Source organism: Gorilla gorilla, chromosome 4 (assembly GCF_029281585.2).
Source record: "Gorilla gorilla gorilla isolate KB3781 chromosome 4, NHGRI_mGorGor1-v2.1_pri, whole genome shotgun sequence".
Taxonomy (NCBI): Eukaryota; Metazoa; Chordata; class Mammalia; order Primates; family Hominidae; genus Gorilla; species Gorilla gorilla.
In genome coordinates this window covers 85542492-85567583 of record NC_073228.2, presented here as the reverse complement: position 1 = coordinate 85567583, position 25092 = coordinate 85542492, and the positions used below count along the sequence as shown (strand labels likewise).

General features: G+C 34.5%; 1 protein-coding gene across 14 annotated transcripts in view; it reads left to right on the top strand.

Moving 5' to 3' along the window:
• SSBP2 (single stranded DNA binding protein 2) overlaps positions 1-25092 on the top strand; it is a 326082-nt gene that overhangs the window by 267774 nt on the left and 33216 nt on the right. For 7 of the 14 annotated variants that reach the window (XM_063706649.1, XM_063706652.1, XM_063706653.1 and 4 more), the window contains 4 exons: positions 4512-4578; positions 5305-5375; positions 12038-12105; positions 17950-17998. In XM_063706649.1, the coding sequence (XP_063562719.1) occupies positions 4512-4578; positions 5305-5375; positions 12038-12105; positions 17950-17998 (255 nt within the window). Of the gene's footprint in view, positions 1-4511; positions 4579-5304; positions 5376-12013; positions 12106-17949; positions 17999-25092 lie in introns of all 14 variants that reach the window. The other 7 variants (XM_063706650.1, XM_063706651.1, XM_063706648.1 and 4 more) reach the window with 1 other exon arrangement.

Genomic DNA, 25092 nt, shown 5'->3' with positions numbered 1-25092 from the left:
TCTAAAAGACAGTGATGAGTAAAAAGTTAAATTTAGATAAAAACACTCATTTTGAAAACCAATTTGATGTTGGTTAAGACTTCTGTAAGATTATGCCATATTTTTAAGTGATGAACAGAAACAAGAAAGGCTTGTCAGTTGTTCTGATATTCAAAGATATACTAGAAACAGTAAAGTTTTGAAGAAAATGGTTGCCACCAGTGATAAAACATCATTGTCTATAATGAGACAGAAGTTAAGTGTCAAAGTTCAGAGTGTATAACTCTAACCATTTGGAGACTTAAAAAAAGCAAGAATCTGGCCAGGCATGGTGGTTTACACCTATAATCCCAGCACTTTGGGAGGCCAAGGCAGGAGGATCGCTTGAGGCTAGGAGTTCAAGACCTGCCTGAGCAACATAGTGAGACCCTATCTGTATAAAAAAATAAAAATAGGCCGGGTGCGGTGGCTCACGCCTGTAATCCCAACACTTTGGGAGGCTGAGACGGGCCGATCATGAGGTCAGGAGTTCAAGACCAGCCTGGCCAACATGGTGAAACCCCGACTACTAAAAATACAAAAATTAGCTGGGCACGGTGGTGGGTGCCCGTAATCCCAGCTACTTGGGAGGCTGAGGCAGGAGAATCTCTTGAATCTGGCAGATGGAAGTTGCAGTGAGCTGAGATTGCACCACTGCACTCCAGCCTGGGTGACAGAGTAAGACTCTGTCTCAGAAAAAAAAATAAATAAATAAAAATAAAAAATTAGGCAGGTGTGGGGGCATGCATCTGTAGCCCCAGCTGCTCGGGAGGCTGCAGCAGAGGATAGCTTGAGACCACGAATTTGTGGCTGCAGTGATCTATGATCACACCACTGCACTGCAGCCTGGGCAGCTGAGGGAGACCTTTTCTCTAAAAAATAAAAAAAAGTTAATTTTTTTAGAAAGTAAGAACTTTAAGTTCACAATTGAATATGATATCAATTAGTCATACATTTTTAGTCCTCTTCCTACATCATTTATTTATAACTTTTGACAGTGTTGGCTACTTTTTCCTTCTTGAAACTCTCCTCGGGCATTCTGAGATGTTGGTCTTAGTCTCTTTCCTAATTTCATGCCTATTCAGTTTCAGTTTCTTTTTTTACTTCTTGGTATTTTTAAAGAATTAAATCTTTTATCTTCTTACTTCTCATTCTTTGAACTCTGTTTCATTCTTATGACTTTATCACTAATGATTCCTAAAATTGTCAGTCTAAACCCTATTCCTTTTATTCCCTCAATACACATTTATTATTCTGTGACAGTAGGCACAGATAGGGTCCCTACTTTTGCGGAGTTTACAGTCTGGAGATACAGAGAAGAAAACAAGTCATGGTAGTATTTAAGTTCTCTGAAAGTGAGGTATATGATCCTATAAAAACACATGAAAAGCCCTTACCTTCTCTGCATTGCCAGGACATGGCGGGTGTCGGGGGTGGGGCGGGGGGTAGCCATGCAGAGGTGGCAAGATGAAGTGGCCAGTGTGGTTGGGAGACTGGTTATATTGAGCAAATAAATACACTGATTGAATAAATAAGTAATTGTATTGAGGAGTAATAAGTAACTAACATAGGCCAGGTTTCCCACTGTTGAAGAAGAAAATACTTACAAACCTAGAAAGGAAGAACGCTAAAAATAATCCTGAAGTATCAGATTGGAATTGGAGTTGTTGAATTGATGTTGGAGAGTATGCATTTATGGTAGGTGTATATGCTATACACACACAAATAGACATAGAATTAGTCACAGATCCGTGCGTGTGCATATATGCATGTACATATACACCTGCATAGATTTCAAGCTTGGTGTTTACTGAGAGAGCCTAAAAATGATGCACCCAAGTAACAAGAACATCCTGAGAAGCAAGATCTTTATGCCTAAATGCTGTCCTCCACTAAAAGGAATTAAGGCCCTTTGGGGAAAGAGCTGGTTCCAAGGCTAGGTCAGAAGAAGTATGAGGTGAGCCTGGAACATCTTATGCCATAAATTAAGGAAATGCTCAAAAATGGATGTGGGTATGTTACACACACACAACACACATACACACACACACACACACACATACACACACACACCTGAAGGCTTCTCACTAGCCAAATCTGAGATAATTTGACTATTGAAATAAATGATGATAGTAATAGATTACAACCCATTGAACAATATAGAAATCTATGACTGAGTAAATAGGTGAATAAATAAGAAAAGCTTTTCCTTATAGTGAAATACCAACTAATAAATATAAAAAGAATGATGGACATGGAATGTCTCTATTTGACAATTATCATAGTGGTTGTTAGTGGAGGCTACAGCTGATGGGTTGATAAAGGATTGTTGAGGAATGGAATATTGACAATCTCAGAATAGCTCTTATACTAAAAGTAATCAATTACTGTGTAGAAACCTGCAGATACCAGCAAATTCAGATGATAAAGGTTACCATCACCAGTAGTGGGATAGATCAACATAATTTGCCCTCTAATGTGATACACTGAGAAAGGCATAGCATCATTTCTCTGGTATTCCTGCTAAGAAAATATAACTAGATCATAAAGAAACATCAGACACCATGCTGTGGAATTTAAGACGTGTTCTCTTTAAAATTGTTGAGGACATGATAGGTAGGGATAGAACAGATATAGATAGGAACAATAGGAAATTATTCCTGCTTAGAAGAACATGAAGAGACAGGACAACTAAATGTAACATGTCTTCCATGATGTTCTGGTACCAGAAAGGAAAAAGAAACATTATTGAGACAAATGGCAAAATTAATTGAGATCTTGGACTTGGATGGTAGTGTTGCTGTCAATGTTGATTTCCTGACTTGAAAGGCTGTATGGTGGTTATGTAGGAAATATTCTTATTGGGGGAATTATACTTTGCAGTATTTAGGGGTAATGAGGTATCATGTCTTCAGCTTGCTATTAAGTAGTTCTGAAAAAGATTTATCATAATAGATATATATTTATAGAGAGAAAGAAAAGGAGAAAGGCTGATAAGGCAAATGCAGTAAAAAATATTAACAGTTGGCAATCCGAGTCAAGGTATTTGGAAATTCTTTTTGCAGTTTCTGGAAGTTTGAAATTATACATGTGAAATTATACATGCATGCACACACACACAATCTGGGATAATTCCTTTGTATGTATGTGTATACACACACAATTATTCAATCAGCATATTTATTTGTTCAATATAACTTGCATATGTATATATACACACACACAAATGGAAGGAGAGCTTATCCCAGATTGAGGCTACAGGGAATAATTTTGTTAGGAAGTGATCCCTAGACTGAGATCTAAATGATGTCAGCAATAACTACTTAAGGGTCTGTAAGCTTCCTGAGAGGAGAGATTTTTTTTCAGTTTAGTTTTTATTTTGTCTTGTTTTTAGTGGTTGGCATTTAAACAATGTTGATTGAATGCATGAATAGGAAAAAAAAACTGAAAGAAGTTTGGTATGGCTGGAAGTTAGAACATGAGCATGAAAGTGGCAAGAAATTAGGCTGGAGAGGTAATCTGGGAACAGATAATGTAGTAGGATATCAAGAAATATGTATTTGGTGTGCTTATACGCAAAAATTTTGAAAAACTACAAAAATGACTTGGGAAATGGAAGCTACCTACTTCATCCCAAGTGATAACAATTTAGGAAACAGTTCTGATCTGGCCATGTAAATTATTTAATGTTAAATTTCTTTTGAAATAGTTGAATATGTTAACTAATTAGATATAACTTTCATGCTTTAAGTTAAATTAGTGAATTTTTTTGGAAATTCTCACCAGTTGTCAGGATTTTACATATATGTGTATGCTTATATACTTAAGATCAGTAGGTTTAAATCATTTATACCTTAATTCAGCTTTAAGTACTGCTGAGACAACTGTTAGAAACTTATGGTTCAGTATATATCCCAGGAAACAAACCCTGTTATGTTCATATCTACCTTTGTCAGTTCTACTTTCCTTTTTCCGTACACCCAAATTGCTTAATTTATTTTTATTTTAAGTGTTATTTCGCTAAATAATTTCTTAGGGAAACTGTGACTACAAAACAATTTTCATTGGTCCCTTTCCATTTTCATCGTGCTGCTATGTAATCTCAAATGAGTAAGATATTCTGTAGAAATAGGGAATTTACATGTAAGAAGCAAAATTAGTTATTTCAGTATTCTTAGTAAATTAATTTTTGGAAAAGGCATAATACTTCTCAGGAAGAAATAGGACAGTATTTGTGTAGATCTTTGCTCCCTCAAAATACTTATTTTATTTGTCACAAAATTGGGCAAAGTAGAATCTTTTTAGAACTAAGAACTTATTTAAGGTATATAAACCTGCAAAACTTATAAATGAATGTGAAATATAAGAAATCTTGAGAAATACTCAAATGCATTCTTGTAATTATCATACAAGCATTTAAAAGGAAATTGTTAAAAAACTTATTTTATAAATATTTACAATATTGCTCTTTATTTTTGTTAATAAATTGCTAGGCACTTGGAGGTGTCCCAGGAAGTCAGCCATTACTCCCCAGTGGAATGGATCCAACTCGACAACAAGGTGACTACTCTAAAGTAAAAGGAAAATTGATGTGCAGAACCATAGAGGAAATCTTTTATCTCTTAAGGAAAATTGTATTTGTAAAAGTAAATCTCCTATAGTTATACCAGTTGCATTTTTCTAAGTAACATAGCCAAATGATTTATATTTCCAGCTCACTTAATTATGCATGATAGTGAGGGTAGTGATAACATAAGAAAAAGAATACATGAGGATCCAAAAAATCCATATTTTAATTAATAATTCTAAAACCTTTTATATAACATCTAACAAGTAGGAAGCTAAGTGATAATATCACTTATTATTTCTTTTGCCTTTTTCAGATAGAGGCCTTAGCCCATCTGAAAGATGAGCAGAGGGAAAGAAGGTGCTAAGCAGCAAGGGGCCTGATTAGTTTAACAATCTCAATAACCAAATCCCTCCAGAGATACTTAGGAACCACAGATATGTAATGCTCTATTGTACTGTTCCATGGGAAGAGGAGCAAATGCTGTTAGAGAATTAATTCACCACAGAATAGGGAGAAAATTTCAGTCAAGACATTAATAGAGGGTGTGGGTAGGTAGTGGTAAGAGGTGGAAAAGTGGTCTGGAAGCCAAGGTAAGATGGTGTCAGTACTCAGACTCTTGGTAAATGAGACAATAACACCCAGGAGGGAGGAAGCTTCTAGCCTCTGGTTTAGTACTCATGCTCATTACTTTGCTAATGTCTTCATACTTTTTTTAGGACATCCAAATATGGGTGGGCCAATGCAGAGAATGACTCCTCCAAGAGGAATGGTGCCCTTAGGACCACAGGTAAATAATCAGTGCATATTTACAATAGCAAAGATATGGAACCAACCCAAATGCCCATCAATGATAGACTGGGTAAAGAAAATGTGGTACATGTATACCATGGAATACTATGCAGCCATAAAAAGGAATGCGATTATGTCCTTTGCAGGGACATGGATGAAGCTGGAAGCCATCATCCTCAGCAAACTAACACAGAAACAGAAAACCAAACACCACGTGTTCTTCCAACAAGAATTTATGAACACAGGGAGGGGAACAACACACACCAGGGCCAGTCGGGAGGGTGGAGGGCAAGGGAAGGGAGTGCATTGGGACAAATCGCTAATGCATGTGGGGCTTAAAACCTAGATGACAGGTTAATAGGTGCCGCAAACTACCATGGCGTACATATACCTATGTAACAAACCTACATGTTCTGCACTTGTATCCCGAAACTTAAAGTAAAATAAATAAATAAATAATAAAACTGAACACTGAAAAAAATCAGTGCAGAAACCTAGATGCTGAGCTTTTTGCCTCCTTCACATATGTAAACAAACTATGTTATTTGCTGGCTATGAGAATATGCATTACAGACTTCATGTAACATAGTTGTTAGACTCATGAGGCCATAACATTTGTGACATGCCAAATCGGTATAACAACAAACCATACTTTAACAGCGTGCTGTCATTTAAGCCTTTAATTTATTTGAGAAAATACACTGTATGGAAATACATTATAATTACTATTCAAAAGGTAACTGTTACCCTTTTCTTAGTCATGCTGAGGAGATGGTTAAGTTAAATAAAACCCAGTTGGCTGGGCGCAGTGGCTCACGCCTATAATCCCAGCACTTTGGGAGGCCAAGGCGGGTGGATCACTTGAGGTCAGGAGTTTGAGACCAGCCTGGCCAACCTGGAGAAACCCCGTCTCTACTAAAAATACAAAAAGTAAGCCAGGCGAGGTGGCAGGTGCCTGTAATCCCAGCTACCCGAGAGGATGAGGCAGAAGAATCGCTTAAACCTGGGAGGCAGAGGTTGCAGTGAGACAAGATCGCGCCATTGCACTCCAGCCTGGGGAACGATAGCAAAAACTCTGTCTCAAAAAAATAAATAAATAAATAAATAAAACCCAGTTGATTGAAAATATTAAAGAGTAAGTATAAAATATATTTCCATAAATCTTAAAGACTGTCATTGACAATTTATTCTTTACAATCATATTTCATTATAGAATGGGAAAACAGTAGAAAACCATTTAGAAATAAACATTAAAATGGGTCTTATTGAACAAGCATAATACTATCAGTATACATCAGATGTTAGCTGACTTCTCTATAAAATTTCCCAGAAGTATACACTGAGGTTGAACCTCTCCTAGCTGTTGGTGACATTTTAAGAGTGCTGTTCCAGGATATCATGCATTTTAGCTAAAACATCCTTTGTCTCTCTTGGGAAAGCTTCTTGGGGTAGAAATTAATTTTATAATGTCATTTTTCAAAGAAACTAATTTAAAATCCAGAATTTTAAATTTCTACCTCGTGGGTCAGAGATTAACATGTCATAAAGCTGGTTAGAAGAATGAACTTATTCATTTTTCCTTTCCAAGAAACAGCATTATGAGCAGTACTTTAGGAGCTTGTTTTGTATATCTACTTTTTAAAAGTTAAATTGATGTTTTGTTGTGCTACCAACAGAGTAAAAAAATTGAGAACTCAACACCCAGATAATATGACTTAGACCTACATACAATAATATATGTTGTATTGTATGTTTGTATTGTATATATGCATTGTTTCTAACCAACATATAACTATGTATATTGACTATATTGAAACAAGGGGTTCATTTAGCCAGACTTTTTGGAGATGCCATATTATAGGAAAAAAAAAACCCATATAAATACAGTTCCAAGGAAAGAGGAACAACAAATGGTGTCACGTAAATATATGTGGTAGCCTCAAAGCCAAAAGAAACCAGTTTCTTTTATTTAGGCTCAGTTATTTTCAATGGATTTCCTTAAGAGCTAATAAAACCCTCATTTAGATATTTGAATTATTCTTACCTATTTCTATTCATATTAGGAATGATGATACATGTTAACCAATCATCATTAAGCTATTAATAATAAGACTGCTTAAGTTCCATAGGTATTTTATTGGCTGAGTATACTTTTAGTCTTTAATAAACTAAGCCAACCAATCTGGCTGTTAAAGGATTTTTTTCCAAAAGATTTTATTAATAAATACATTTTAAATATACACAAAAACTTTGTGCCTGTAATTTAGTTATTATTCTTTATTCACTTATTTTTCAGCTAGCTGCTCTTTAAATGTTTATCATCTCTGTTATTAGTATTAGATTTTAATACTTCAAAAACTAGAGTCTGATTTAAGAATCAGTTTTACAGTATTTACAGCACAGTAAATTACAACAGAAAATAAGACAGTTTCTATTTCTGGTAAGCTCTTATTGATGAGTTTTAATAGCTAAGTTTATTATATGTGTCAATTCTTTAGATTTTTAAAACCGGAGAAAGTGGTTTATTTCATTTGGATTGGCAGTGTTCTTACTATTTCTATATAATATGATGGAAATTAAGTGTCCTGGTATGAATTTACCTCAGAAATAAGAAATGCCTACAGTAACTTTTTAAAATCACAATATAAAAAGTATAAGGATTAAAGGAAATTATTTATACATACATATCGTGTGTTTAAATGAAAGCAGGAGTCATATTTATAAGAAAGTACAATAAAAAAAGGTCAGGTAAAATAATTTGGAATCAGGGGAATCTTATGACTTATTGATTTCATAAGACCTGGTATATAAAACATATAAACATATACATTCTAAACTGTGAAATTTGTAATAATGGTTAGCTGTGTTTCTTGAGAGATAATGGAAAAACAACTCTCATAACAGACATTTAATCATACAGATGCTGTCCAAGAGCAGAAGATATCTGCCTTATTTTTAGCTGTATTGTAGAAAAAGTCTGAAATATTGTCTCTAGATTTATGCACAAACAAAATACACGTTTCTTTTTTAACATAGATGTTACTTCCATAACGTTTTGAGCTTAAGATCAGTGTGGTACAGGGGGACAGTAGTTATCTATTAGAACAACTGAATTCCTAAAACAAAGAAATATGTAAATCTAATTCTTAGATTATGTTGCTTTGAGCAAAGTGCACACATAGAATCTAGTTAACATGTGATTAATACTTAATGCATGTATGAAGAAATAAAGGTTTGCCCCAAATCTAGGCATATTTTTCCCTACCCCTTAATCTATTTTAAATCTAAATACAGTAGTGGTACATTATTTTTAAAGTGAAAGTATATTAGAATCCTTTCAATAAAAAAACAAAACTACCTATTTAATCAAGAAAAATATCTTTTCTAATATCATATATGAAACCAGTTTTCTACTTGGTTTTGTAATAAGATGTACTTAGCTAACCTGTGTTCTTAAGGGCAGTAAGTGCCACGTGATTAACCAAAACTCCCCAACTAGTTTTAGTTTCTCTAGAAATCTGAAGGATAAAGAAGTTATATACAAATAGGAACATATGATTTCCAAATAAGATACTTGGAGTGGAAAAATGGTGAGGTGGCAATATATGTATGATAGGCTCTCATGTGAGGAAAAAGTAAACTGATTCTATATTTTCAGATCTATGATGGGCAGTAGAATTTAGCTCAGTACAGGGAAGAACTTTCTAGAAATTAAATTGCCCAACCATGGAAAGACTTTATAAACTTTCCAAGCAGAGTCTGAACAGCCATTTTGTCAGAAACATTGCAGTGGGAGAGAGATTAGACCAGATGGAATTGTATAGTTGCCATCAGCTTTAAAATTCAGTGATTCTAAATTAGGTCTTCCCATTCTGCCTTTGTTGCTAGCACTTGGAAAGCAAGTTGTTATTCTTTCTTTTTGCTTTAGATTATTCACTAAATGAAAATATTTTGCAAATCTATCAAGCATATATTGAAAAATTTCTTACTCATTTCCTGGGACAATTCAGTTGAACTAGCTCATCATTCATGGAAGGCCTACTGTGTGCCAGGCACCATACATGAACACTGGGTATACAAAGATGAGTAACATAGATATGCTGCCTTCAAGGTACTTATTATTTAGCAGGAAGTATAGATACACAAAGAAAAACTGTTATATAATGGGGAAAGTCTAGATAATAAATTTACATACTTTTTGTGGAGCCATTACATAAAGAGGCAAGTAATTCTGTTAGCGTTGAGGGCTATGGAAGCTAGTGAAAAGAGGACTCATTTAAGTTGGTTTCTTATTAACAATGGTAGAAGAAAAAAAAAGAGTTAGCAGTTACAGTTTTTGAGCACCAAATATCATGCTTTTAATTCACTAAGTACTATGATAGGTGCTTTATATTTCATTTTATTCACCAACAAGCCTATAAGGGAGATAATATTATCACTTTACAAATACGGAAATTAAGATTAGGATATCATTGGGAGAATCATTTGCCCAAGATCACACACAGAGAGATGCAGAGGCAATGGGGCAGTGGCAACAGAGATTCAAACCATTGTCTACCTATGTCCAAAGCTATAAGGAAAATTAATGGTTTCCTTGATAAAATAAAACAGAGATCTTCTAAGATCAAAAATGAGGGGAAATAAAACAGAGATCTTGTAAGACCAAAAAGGAGGGGAGACTTTTCTTGTGAAGCATTTCTATTATATTTTACCATTCAGATTTTGTTTGCAGTGACTAACCTTTATCTCAGAGACCCCTTGCTAGTACTGCTGCTGCCACCACCATGCCTGATCCAGAGGTTAGGGGAAATAGCTATCCTTTTAACCAATGTCTCAAGTGTGAACAGAAATCATTCTATTGTCCCATAGCTCACAAATTTGGATATTTAAATAAGATTTCCTTAAAGTAAAAGTAAATAAACAATGAGAATAGCATGTAACTAGGTAATGCCATTTATCAACTGTAGCTTACACTCTGGAGTCAGTAGACCTGCTCTCTTTGATTCATTTCCTTGTCATCTGAGCACCTACTACTTAAAGGCCAGGGAAGATGAGTTAACATGAGTATAAAAGTCTATTATGTGTTTCTGAACTTAAATCCAGTAGGTTGGAGGGTATGGTTGGGAGTAGGGAATAAAGATGAAAATTATAGAAAATGAGGACAGGAAAGATAGGCTGGGGCTGAGCCTTGAATACCTCATAGAGCCACGCTGAGAAGTTTAAACTTGTTTGACAGGTAGTGTGGGTCATCATAGCTTCTAAGTGACATGAGTAGGACTGAGTTTTAGAAGGATAGCTCCTGAGGCAGTTTGGAGAATAGATTGGGAGCAGGAGAGACTAAATCAGAGAAACAATTAAGACAGTGCAGTAGTCTCAGTAAGTGACAAAGATTAGTAATAAGAGGAGAGAACTATTTCAAGAGCTATTTCATAGATAGAATCAATGGACTTTGGTAACTGACTGGATATGGGAATTTGAAAGAGAAGGAAGAAACATCAAGGAGCTCCTGGAAATTCGTAGCTTGGGCTATTGTGTGGAAGGTGATAGCACAGAAGTGACGAGGAAAGCAGTACAAAGAACTCAGTCATGAGAAGATAATATTGAGTTTACTTTTAGATATGTTGTGGGTAAGATGGTATCCAGATGGAAACAAATCCTATGAAGTTCAACGTATGAGTTATCTGGGAGCTTAGGAAAGACATCGTGATCAGATATAAAGATTTGAGATTCCTAACATATAAGTAGTTGTTGAACAAATGGTGGCAGATAAGATTACTCATAAATGTGTTTTATTGAAAAGAGTGCTATAGCTAGAACTTGGAGAAAAGCAATATTTAAAGGTTTAGCAAAATAAAAAGAGCTAGCAAAGGAAATTGAAAAAGAGTACCCAGAAGAGTTGGAGGAATATTGGTATCAGAAAGCCAAGTGTGAAAGTTGTTGATAATGTCAAAATACATTAAGATAATAGTGATAAAATTAGCCTTTTTGTCCCTATGGCAACTAAACTAATCTAATAACATGTACATGTTAAAACATTAAAATGTTTTTATCCTTTGAATGCACATGATATATATTAACAGAAGCTGATTGAGTCATATAATTCATGCATACGTATTTTGAATATACATTAGTTTTTATACATTTTTGTGTATTTGTATATTAATGCATTTCTGTGTTGGACATGTTATTTTGTGAATAGAGGTTTGCATTTAACTTTCTTGTGTTGGGTTCACCTGTTTTGTTTTGTTTTCGGACTTTATGTCATTGTTCTGGGTCTGACAATTTCAAACATTGAATCACTCTTTTCTTTCAAAATTGAATTTTGGATTTATGATATGTTTCATTTGAAAATGTTTACTATTGTACATATCTTAGGATATTAATAAAATATATTGAAATATAATTGCAGCCATACCTTAATCATTTAACATGCTCCAGTGATCATACATATTCACATGGTTTTAAAAAGACATAGACCAAAGTAATTGCTAAAATAGAAGCAAAAATACAAGAATGGACACCTCAGAGAATGAATTACACAGGCCTTATCCAATTGGAGTTATGTAGGGAAATCATTAACGTGCTCTCCTTTCTTTCCCCCCTCCTCTTTGGTTTTGTTTTTTTGTTTTGTGGTAGTCTGACCCTTGGTTATCATTACAGAACTATGGAGGTGCAATGAGACCCCCACTGAATGCTTTAGGTGGCCCTGGAATGCCTGGAATGAACATGTAAGCAATGTTATATCATATACTACATTATTACGTGGATGATATTTTATATATATAAATAATACCATATTATTCTATTTAGTAAAGTGTTCTATTTTCTGGCCTCTAAAATGACGTTAATTTGTAAAACAATTTGAGCACCACAGTCTCTGTGTGGTATAAAAATGAACTAAACAAGAGCTGTAGTGTTTGCTTCATTTTCACAACATAATCTCTTATGTTTTCTTTGTTCCCTTGCAACCTTTAATTTTTTTTCATTTTCAAGTGCTATAAATAACAGCTTTTAGTCTATTTCATTTTGATAACTACAGAGTCTCCATGTAGTGTATAAAGTATGAAGAGATGCTAACACCAGGACTTTGACTTAACTCTGTAGAAGTAGGTAATTGAATATGGTTAACCTCATTTTTAACAGATACATAGTGATTCTATGAGTGGAGTTTTTAACTCATAAATACATACATATCTCTACTTTTGCTTTGTTGGGACTACTGTCAACACAGGAAGAATTCTCTCTGGTAGTATACTATAATCTCTATCAAAGAACTTTCCATAGCGTAGGATGAATTTTGTTTTGAAAAATTCCAGACACATTTAGATAAGGAGTAAACTAAATTTTTTATTGGAATGGCCTTTCCAACCCAAAGAGAGTAGTTTGTTTCTATCAGCCAATATAATGTAGTTTGTTAGGAAATTTTTCTTTTTCATTATCCAGCTTGCCCTCCAAGTCTTATATACACAAGGTACTTGTTAGTGACTTTCATTAATTCACAAGAGGATCAGTTTCATGATGTGGCCTAAAGAAAATTTACCAAAAGTAATGAAAGTGTTCCATATAGGTTTGTAGGTGTCTCCTCAAGTGTGTTTCCATCAGTTCGTGTTTTGATTACTTATATATCAAATTAAACAACGCTGCCATCATTTAATGGCATTGAAGATACACTGTGAAATAAGCTCTTTTGATCTATGCAGGATTTTTTTTAAGTTTCTGAAGCCATTTTCATGGAAAGCAAATTTGCCTGAAATAGAAAATAGGTTAATAGGTGGGTACCAGCTAGGCTTAAAACTAACAGAACAGGAGGGAAAGTAGGTCAGATTTTCCTATCACGTCTTTTTACTTTTAAAGTAAAAATGGATACACATGAAATCCGACTCTTCTTAAATTCCTCAAAGGCTTGGCCTTGTATTAATGGTTGCTTCAAAAAAGAGTGAATGGCATTTTCTGCTTATTATGTCAAAAACTGAAGCTCTTACCAATAGGATGGAGATGTATATAAAACATACCCACTTGAGATTCTTACTTTAAAATGCAGATTTTAAGGGGTATGATGTTGAATACCACGTATAAATGTAAGGAGTATATATTTTGAATACTATGATCACCCCAGAATGATCATTCAATAAGAATGTATCTAATATCATTTGTACATTACTCTGCATTATAATTGATCATATGGCCAACTTTAAATCCACTTAGTTTTCCCTGTTCGGAGAAAAAAATTGTTTCTGTGTGACCATTGAGAGATTAAAATAACTGCTTCCAATTGTCTAGTTTCTTTCCCAGATATACTTAAGCATATACATGTGCATGCATTTAATTTCCTAGACTATGGAGACTAAAAATATGGCTGAAATTTTTAATATGATTACTTTTTGTTGATATTTAGGTTTGGGTGTCTTATTTAAGTTTAATCCCTAGATACTTTTAAGTATTTTCAATTACATCATATTTTACTATTAATATAATATCTTCTTTGTAAAGAACCTTTATGCCTTACAGACTCTGATCTCCATTTTTTTGTTACTGTTTTATGTAAGATCCTATACCATTTTTAGTTTTCTATAAATCAGGATTCCTTCAAGGACAATGAAATGTAAATATTTACATTTTTACACTTGTAAATATTTTCCTCTAATAGGGAAGCTTCTCAGGTATGAATGCTCTATAAGAGTGTAACTATTATATTGATATTGGCCCAAAAAAAGCAAAGGTTTGTTTAGAGACATAAAAAGTGAAACATATTATCTCCATTGCACTCAATAGGGTAAGCTTTATTGAAATTCACTTTATAATGTATTATCTTTAAAACAAAGTCTAACTGTAGTGCATACACACAGTATTCCTAACGTATTTGTAGCTTCATGTCATTAAGGAATTTTGCATATTCCTTAAAAATGGAAGAAAAAGGCATTAGAAGGGTGTTACCTTACACTCTGTCTTGAACTAACTAAACTATTTAAGTAACAAAAATATTTATGTGTTAGGAGGAACATGCCAGAGACTCATATCTGGATAATTTTTCTTTAGCTTGTCATTTTTTCTTATTTGCCATGAGAGTATGATGACAATAAAAAATTCCCAACCCTGGTCATTAAAGTAATTAAAGACTATATTCTAACTGACAACTGTATTTCTTTATTGCAGAATAAATCATTCGGAAGTAAATTTGGTAACCTTATTGTTTAAAAAACTTTGTTTTCATGCTCTAAACTTAGGATAAATTATATTGTGTCACTGAAAAACTTACTTTCTATGTTTCTGTAACCAGTATTGTATCTTAGAAGCAAAAGCTAAATTTAAGTAATTTAAAGTAGCATTTATAAGTTATGGCCAAAATATAATTTTCTAATGCATTGTAGATTACTGTTTAAAGGAAATTTGAATAATCATGTATTTCTAAAGTAAATACATTTTTATAAGTTTCCAAAGAATTTAGGATTTAGTATTAAAGCACCCCTAACTCAACTTTGTATACATTACTATTAAGCAATACTATGAGGCCAAAAGGATTTCAGAGGATCTTCTTATTCTGTATTATATCCTGCAGAATTATGAAGTTTGTGTAGTTATTATTTTGAAATAAAATGATAGTGAATTACAGAAGAAAGAGGATTTTTCCGGCCAGGCATGGTGGCTCATGCCTGTAATCCCAGCACTTTGGGAGGTCAAGGCAGGCGGATCACTTGAGGTCAGGAGTTTGAGACCAGCCTGGGCAACATAGGGAGACCCCATCTATACTAAAAATACAAAAATGAGCTGGGCATGTTGACAGGTGTCTGTAATCCCAGCTTCTTGAGAGACTGAGGCACGAGAATGGCTTGAGCCCGGGAGGTGGAGGTTGTAGTGAGCTGGGATCCTGTCACTGCACTCCAACCTAGGTGACAGGGCAAGACTGTGTCCCAAACCAAAAAAAAAAAGAGGATTTTTCTCTTTGGTAATAGTGGTTGATTTGATTTCATCAAAATCAACCTCCTTACCAAAAAATGCAGACTTCTGCACCCAGGTTGGAGTGCTGCAGCATGATCTCGGCTCACTGCAACTTCTGCCTCTCCGGTTCAAGCAATCCTCCTGCCTCAGCCTCCTAAGTGGCTGGGACCACAGGCATGCGCCACCACGCCCGGCTAATTTTTGTATTTTTTGTGTAGATGGGGTTTCGACATGTTGCTCAGAATGGCCTTGAACTCCTGAGCTCAAGTGGTCCACCCGCCTCGGCCTCGCAAAGCTTTGGGATTACAGGCATAAACTATCATGTCCAGCCTCTCTTCATTTTTAAATGAGGCTTACCTGATTCTACTTCAAACCATACTTATATAGAAATTTTCATTCAAAATAATTCCTATGTTATAGTTTGTAAATTACTTTCTTAATAATACTGAGGGCCCTCAAAAGGAGTGGGAATTACTGAGCTTAACTAGTTTCTAATAGAACTACTCCCTACTATAACCCTCACTTTTTATAAAACACTTGTGAAACTTAAAGTATTTTCAAACACAATGGTAATGTTAGGAGAAATTTAACTTATCCATATGAATTATTAATACTTAATAGTAAAATGAAATTTATTATGAAACACATAGTATGTTGGAACTAGATTGGTATTTATCAAATTGAAATATATAATGTTATGACATAAATGTAACATTTAATTTAATGCAATTAAATTAAATTAAATATTTAATTATTTTAACATTTAGGTTAGCATGTTTAACATTAGAAAAATTTGAAAATAAAAATAGTTTATTCTATTTATGCATCTTATTCATACAGTACTTGTTTGGTTATGATATTTCAAAATTATAAGATTATCTACATAACATTATTATATATAAATTTTGCCAGGATCTGCATATGGTGTACTTTTATGTCGTTTTAAGATAAATGTTCCCAAGTTTTTTTACTGTGTTTTATTTAACATCAAACAAATCATGTGGATGTACCTTACTACCCAAATGTTTTACTTGGTCAACACATATCTTATGTTTTACCTTAGATTCTGTCCATTAGGACACTGAATCCTATAGGTAAAATCATTTTTCTGAAGTGTTCCAGTAATTAATTGTAAAATCATCATCTCCATCATCATCTTGGAGAGGCAACAATTTCCAAAGACAATCAATACAAATGCCTCTCACCTTCTTTCTCCCTATGCACAAAATTTTATCAAGTCCCCACTGGTATCTTCTATACCTCAAGCTGAATTGGGAAAAAATTCCACTTGGGCATTCCTAATAGAGCCCAGGGACAGGACTCATTCCCTTCCCTGCTGCTCACACCTCTAGGGAATCTCAAAACAAAACTAAAAACTGTTCTAAATATTCCATGCAAACATGGGTAATATCATAACTAACTTGCTCAGCCTCTTTATCTAACATTTAGAACTAGCTTGTCCAACCTATGGCCTGTGGGCCAAATGTGGCCCAGGACGGCTTTGAATGTGACCCAACACAAATTTGTAAACTTTCTTAAAACATTATGAGATTTTATTTGTAATTCTTTTTTTTTTTTATTAGCTCATCAGCTATCGTTAGTGTTAGTGTATTTTATGTGTAGCCCAAGACAGTTCTTCTTCCAGTGTGGCCCAAGGAAGCCAAAAGATTGGACACTCCTGATTTAGAATTTTAGGCTTAAGGTCTTAGAATCAAGGGATTTTTTTTTAATTAAAAATTTTCATTGTCTTAAAAAGGGGAATTTTAAATGACCCTAATTAGAGGAGACCGACTGACAGTAGTCTGCTTTTCATAAGACAGTCTTTATTCAGGTACACAATTTAGTACTAAAGTATGAGGACAAGAGACCTTTTTGATTTAACTAATTGGGCATTAATTTTACTTTAAAAGCTCAGTGTCCTTAGAAGCTGTGGAATACAGAACATTCTCCTTTACTCTAAAATGAAGTAATATATTGGCATAGATTATCTGCCATTTTTTCTAAGATTTGCTCTGGCCACTATCTGGACTGAAATTATGAGAACAAGAAATGGGATTTCTCATTTAATAGTAACTAAATCATCAGTAGCATTGAAAGATAGATTAATAAATATAAAAGTAATGTGTGATACTCTGTGGTTTTTTAAAAGGCAACTTTAGATACCTTTTATATATTTTTATTTGCTTATAGCTTAATAAGATCAATCATTTTACATATATTGATGTTTTACAAATTTTATTTTGAATGAGATACAGGAAGCTCATATTGATATCACAAGGTTATGGTTTATATTTAGTTCATAATACTTTTCACTACAGAAGTGTGTTTTATAAAGATTTCAATGTATGTATATATTTACTCCTATGAGCGGTTACCATCTTTATAACAATAACCATTTAATATTAAAATAAAACTGGGCTTTCTAAAAGCAGTTCAATTTGGGAAGAAAACTTTTCTTTTGGGGGACTTAAGTAATATAAAAAGCTATTAAAATAAATGTAAAGAGAGTAATTTCAGTGCCAAACTAGAACTGCATAGTAACTGAATTATAAATGTTATATTTTATGATTTGTCATTGATTATTGTGAAACCTTCAAAGCATAGGTTAAAATTTCATTTATCAAATTGTTTTGTAGGGGTCCAGGTGGTGGTAGACCTTGGCCAAACCCAACAAATGCCAATTCAGTGAGTATATATATGTATATATTTTTAATATTTTGCATTTTGTAACATTTAACAAAAATCACAAAAACATTTTGCTTTTGAAAGCCTTGCAATCGGTTGTAGTAACCCTTTTTTAAGTAATCATTCAAAAAGAAGTTTAATATAAATTTTAGAAAAAGATGCATAATTTTTTGAAATTATGTAATTTTCTTTCACTTCAAGGTCTAATGTAAACATGCATTCTATTGTCAACAAGACTTTCAAAAATAAAAATTGAAATAGTGTGACTTAAGTATATACTACAATAGCCTATAAATAGTGATCTGTATCATAAAATGGTTTGATCTTCTAAAATAACTATTAATAATCACTGAGTTGCCAAATACAATCAACCTGTTAGAATAAGCCAAATTATTATGATTTTATTTGCTATATCAATTACATCTAGGTTTGCTTTCTTGCTGCCCCAGAAAGCAAATGCATATTTACCTTGTACATGTTAGCTAAATTGCCATCCTTGTACATCTCTGTATATACCTGACATCTTGGGAATTTTCCTTATATATTTGTGGCCATGGTTTGATGGCACTAATATTTATCTCTCTTAATAATGTCACAGAAATATATGCACAGGTTGAAAATTAAGCTATCGATCTTAATATGATTTTAATGTTGTGATCCTGGAGATGTTTTTCCTTCTTGTCTTTGAAACCTTGAGTTCTTCGATATGTGAGAGAAGTCTGCCGTGTACATCTGTGTACTGTGTGCACTGCACAAAGGTTCCCAGGTCAAGAGAGTCAGTAGGAGAATGAAATACAACCTGTGATTCCCTTGTGAAGTCAATGGGCATCTGCCCAAAGAGGATGCCTTTTGCTAATATGTACAAAGGTATCTTCATTGGCTAGCAGTGGCCTTAATGTTAAATGAATATGAAACTGATCCAGTGTTTAAGGCTAGGGTATAGGAAGAATCATCCTAAATCCATTGCTGTTTTGAAGCAGGAATCACTTTCAGCTCAAGTAAATAACTGTCATATATTTTTAAAAATGTTAATTCATGTTATCTGCTTTTCTCTTAATTTTAATAGCTACGATGTTTGCTAAGTAATTGAAATTATTTGAAGTGAAAAGAATGATGTTGCTTCCATTTGAGTCTTCAGTGTGCTATTTAATTTCAACAAGTCTTTCTTCTAAAATAGTGTTTTGCCAGATTGTGTTGGAATAGAGTACCTTTACACCCTCAAAATTATTTTCGTTTGCTTACATGCTTTACAAGAGTTTACTTCTTATGATCTATTAGCTTCTTACTATTTGACCTAACCAATTCATTCAAGATTTCACTTTAAAATCACACCTGTCTAGCAGGTCAAGATACATTTATTTTAACTTCCTATTTAAATGCCCATAAAAAGAATGCAATAAAACATTTTTTCTAACAAAGAAAACTCTTCCCAGTGCCAGAATCTGGAAAGAATTTCCATTATCTGCATGTCTCATGAAGCTAGATGGAAAAGCACAACCAATGGCTCACCTTAACTATGGAAACCTTCCCACCTAGAAGCACAAAAACCATTCTCTTATTCCTCATTGTCAGCTCAGCCAGTCATCCCTTTACTGCCATTGCAGGCAGCCAGAGTACAATTCACACCCACCACTACCCACCTTTATAAGTACCTTCTTTTACATACTCATCCAAAGATTATATCTCCCACAAGGCACCTAGGAAGGTGGACAGGGTTTGAGCGGTTGATATTGACAAGGATGTTTCATTGTCCCAAGGGGGTATATTATCCAAGTAAACAGTATAGATAAGAGGGGAGCTCTGTGTTCTGATGACTTTTAGTTTTTTAGGTACTCCATCTCTTTAGGGTTTCATAGCGCTGGGCACTGTGGGTAGGAGAATACGCTATAACACACTAGTAGTTCTGCATTATTTTAGACCCTGAGAAACATTAGGAATTAGGGTAAAAGCTGTACACATCAAACTGCTGTCCACCAGTCTGAAATGGGCATTTGACTAGCACACATGTAGGCAAGTAATGGAGTTGAAAGCAGTCTCCTCGATGAATGTATACCAAATGTGCAAACATCTACCCTTACTCAAAGTATGAGAATAGGGAAAAGAAGTGGAGGAGGCCTATCATTCTCTCTTTAGAGAGAGAAAGTAGTCATCATCCTGAGCATCCAAAGGAAAAGTAGGCCTCTGAAAATGACCACTCTAAGAACAAGGGGAAAAATATCATAGATAACTGACGACTTTCTAGCAAAGACATAGGGCTTCTATGAAACAGAAGCAAAAAGTATTAAGGAGGTATTTTTCCCCAAAAACCATGGATCATTTTGTGGTGACAACTTATCCAAATTATGTTGAATTCCAAGTTTCTTAGACTTCCTGCCCATATTTAATATTAAAACACTTTTCAGTTTGTACCAATACAGTTAGTCTCTGACTCCTCAAGGCAGCATATTAAAGTAGTTGTTTGTTTTGTTTTTGCTGTTTTCAAATATGTTTTGTTTACTATTTTTTCTTTTAAGTGTTTATTTTGGAATAACTTCAGAGTTAAACATTGCAAGAATACTACAGAGAATTTCCATACACCCTTCACCCAGATTCCCAATTGTTAATGTCTTACCACATTTGCTTTATTATTTCCTCTACATAAACGTATTTTTAAACTGTTTAAATTTCCTGAAACTTTATCCCTAAATACTTGCATGTATATTTCCTAAAAAACTAACACAGAATTTTTTTATAACCCCAGTAAAATGATCAAAATAAGGAAATCAACTCTGATGTAATGCTATTTTCTAATCTACAGATCTTATTCAGATTTCACTAATTGGCTCAATAATCTTTTCAAACAAAAGAAAATCCCAATTTACTTGTTACATTCACTTCATGTCTCTTTGTCTCCTTTAACGTGGAACAGTTTCTCAGCTTGTTTTTGTTTGGAGCAGGAGGTTGTTTGTTTGTTTTGGCCTTTCTTAACCTTGGAGTTAAAAAACTCCAAGCAAGATTATTTAGAATGTATATAATTTAGTTTTATCTATTTCCTCCTGATTAGATTTAGGTTATATATATTTGTCAGGGATACTACAGAAGTAATTTTGTGGTTTTTGGCCGGGTGCAGTGGCTCACACCTGTAATCCCTGTACTTTGGGAGGCCGGGGCAGGTGGATCATGTGAGGTCAGAAGTTCAAGACCAGCCTGGCCAACATGGTGAAACCCCATCTCTACTAAAAATACGAAAAATTAGCCGGGTGTGGTAGCAGGCGCCTATAATTCTAGCTACTCAGGAAGCTGGGCAGGAGAATCACTTGAACCCAGGAGGCGGAGGTTGCAGTGAGCCGAGATCGCGCCATTGCACTCCATCCTGGGCAACAAGAGTGAAACTCCGTCTCAAAAAAAAAAAAAAAATTTGTGTTTTTCTCAGTGCATCATTTCAGGAGGCACATGATGATTTGTCCCATTATTGTTGATGTTAATTTTGATCATTTAATTAAGGTGGTGCTTGTCAGGTTTCTCCAGTATAAAATAACTATTTTTCCCCTTGTACTTATTAACTTAGAGACTTACTTTGCATGTACAGTAGGTCTCCTCTTCCTCCTTATACTTTCATCTGCTATTTTGGACATCTATTGATGATTCTTGCCTGAATCACTTTTTTACTTTGTTGGTTGCCAAATGGATATTTTTGAATTCTGTCTTTTCTTCTCCGTGTATTAGTTAGCTAACTATAACAGAGTTGTTTTTTCTTTTCCATTCATATTCATTTATGTATATTAGATGTATTCATGAATTATTTTATTCTGTGGGTTTAGGATGCTAAAATTGTTCAAAGTTTTCCCCTTTAAGTGGGATCACTTAACCTTTTAACATGTCCCCATTTTTCTCTGAGCACATTGAAGCTCTTCTTATATTTTCCCAGTTTTAGCCCTGGAAACAGCCACTTCTTTAAGGAGCTTGGGGTTCTTTTACTGGATATTGGTATTTAGAACCCACTAGAGTAATACAACTTTTAGGCCCTCTCAACTAACAGAACTAGGAAATATATGTATATGTATACACACCTACACACGTCTATACCTTTACCTATTTGTATTAAAAACATGAGTGCACACTGATGCTTCCATTTCAGTCCATCCCTACAGGGTTCAGTCTAGCCTTTCTACTTTCCATGTTTATAAGTCACTTCTCGGAAAGTATGAAACCTGTCTGTCTTATCCATAATATATGTATTTATTGCCTAATCTTTGTCCACAATTTTGTCATATAAAAGTGTTTTGGTCAAAAATATTTTTGGCACTCTTTTACATGACAGCAGGAAAAACATTTTTAAGGGCAAACTCATATTTTTAATTCCAAATAAAAGTTACGATTTTAATTTTTAATTTTCTTAACTCTGAGCATTACAGTATTGGTCTCAGATTCTTACTTAGAGGTTTATTTACAAACTCCCTAATTGTACTTTTTCTTTTTTTTTTCTTTTTCACAAAGGATTCTGATCTTTGCACAAGTTCTGATCATTATCAAACATTTTACTGAAAATAGACACTTTTGATTACAAGGTCCGGAAAACCAACCAAACTAGACTTATACTGAAAAAGAGTATTACTGGATCATATATCTGAAAAGTCCAGATATATTTTTGGTTTTGAGCACACTTGGTTCCAAAAATTTAAATTATGTCATCCTGAGTCCCACCCAAGCCACAGGAAAAAAAAAAAAAAAGGCAGAAATAGTTTACTAAAGAAAATTAAAGGAATGGATCGTAAAAGAGGGGATAGGCATAAACAACAAAATGTTCAGTATAGCATTATACTCATTAATTCGCTCACTTGTCAGGGGAAAAAGAGGAAACTCCTTTAAGGAAAATATGCATCTATTAATAGTGATTAAGCCTAAAGGAAATATGAGCAAATTACTCCAAATAGGCTCTGCTCTATACAAATAGGTGCTCATTTTTTTAAAAAGCACTAAAATAGAATATTTTTAATTTTATGTGGCACAGATAATGTCTTGATATTATCTTCTCTTATTTCTAGTAAACCAGTGCTTGTAAGATAGCTTTAAACTTCACAGTTGAAGAAAGGCACTTATCTAAAATGTTACAGATCATTTAACAAAATGAAAGTCCTCTAGTTACTTCTCTGCCCTCTACCACAGCACCACAATAATGGGTATTGGGACTCAGAATATTTCAGAATATTTGGATTCTCATCACAGCTTTTGAGTGATCTGTCTAGATTAGCCAGACAGTATGTGTGGCCCTTAATTTTATTCTCTGTCAAATAATAAGTTCTTCAAATTCTGTGTTTGACTTTCTAATCCTCTAATTTTGCTTATCTTATACATCTTCATTTTTACCTTTCATCTTAATGAGTATTTAATATAAAGTATAGGGTAGGGTTAGAAGGAGGATTTAGGGATAAAGAGAAGGTAAGAGTTTTGAAGGTGATTTCAACTCTTTGAATCCAGGTAGCTGGGAGAATGGGAATAACACAACTGAGCTAGGATCACAGGAAAAGAAGCAGGTGTAGAGGTAGGCAATGAGGTTTGGGGGCTTTGGTTTTTGTTTTTTTTTTGAACGTTAAATTTGAAATATTTGTAGGACACCTTTGATTCTTCCACAATTCCTAATGCGTATTTCTATCCTTATACTTAACACGTTATAATTAGGATCTGTGATGTTCAGCCTCAGCCAGGTCCTCCCTGATGCTTTACCAGCAGTTTGTTTTTTTCACTCTTCCTTAGCTACTTTTCTTGTCCTCCTCAGTGAATACTATCGCAATTCTTTATTCTCATTCTGCACCTACATTATGTTTGGCCCCTTCTCTATCAGCTAATTGTGTCATATTTTACAGAGGAGAAGAAGAGACTATTAGATTCAAATTTCTTCAGATTCTGCCCTTTGCATCCAATGTTATCAGACCTTTAGTCACCTTTCTTCCTTGTTACCTCAGAAATAGAAATATATATATATATTTTCTTTTCAATTCTGACCCTTCTGTCTATTCTCTCTCTCTCTTTTTTATTTTTATTTATTGTTCTTTTTTTTTTTTTTTTTTTTTGAGATGGAATTTTGCTCTTCTCACCAAGCTGGAGTGCAGTGGCACAATCGTGGCTCACTGCAACCTCCATCTCCCAGGTTCAAGCGATTCTCTTGCCGCAGGCTCCCAAGTAGCTAGGATTACAGGCACTGACCACCATGCCCAGCTAACTTTTGTATTCTTAGTAGAGACAAGGTTTCACCGTGTTGGCCACGCTGGTCTCGAATTCCTGACCTCAGGTGATCCACCCACCTTGGCCTCCCAAATTGCTGGGATTACAGGTGTGAGCCACCACGCCTGTCCCTATCTATCTCTTTGTTCTATTTCTTGTTACTTCTTTGCATATTCTACTCATTCACTCTTTCAAATGAGTCTTTAGTCTACGTCCCTTTCCATTGACTGAAACTTTCCTCTAGTGCCATGCCGTGAACAAAATCCCAAGACAATCTGAAGGCCCTAGTTCTCCACTCCTCTAGAGTTGGGAGGGGTTACCAGTACAAAACTTCTCTCAACCCTTCCTCAGTCTCCAACCACCATCCCATGTCTCCCATACTTCCACTCCCTCACCACCTTCTCCTAGATAATTAATTCCTTGGCCTGTCTTTTTCATCACCATGTGGCAATGAAGTGCCTGAAACATAACAGGTAATGAATGGAAGTTTATTGAATTTACTTCTCAACCCATTTCAGTTCCCATGAAAGTCCTATTCTGAAGGTTATTAGTGACTTTCTACTTACCAACCAAACACAGTGACTTACTTTCTATCCTCGTCATACCTAACCTTTGAGATATTTGACTCCTTGGTTTTGTATTAATATCTTTTCTTTTTTTGGTTTAATAATGTTTCTTTAGTTTTCCATATTTTTATTACTTTTTTATTATTTACTTTTAGGTGTATCACAGAAAGGTAAAAAGCTTAAGCCTGACAGCCTTCAAGAATAAACCCAGGGCCAGGCGCAGTGGCTCACACCTGTAATCCCAGCACTCTGGGAGGCCGAGGCAGGCGGATCATGAGGTCAGGAGATCGAGACCATCCTGGCTAATACAGTGAAACCCCTTCTCTA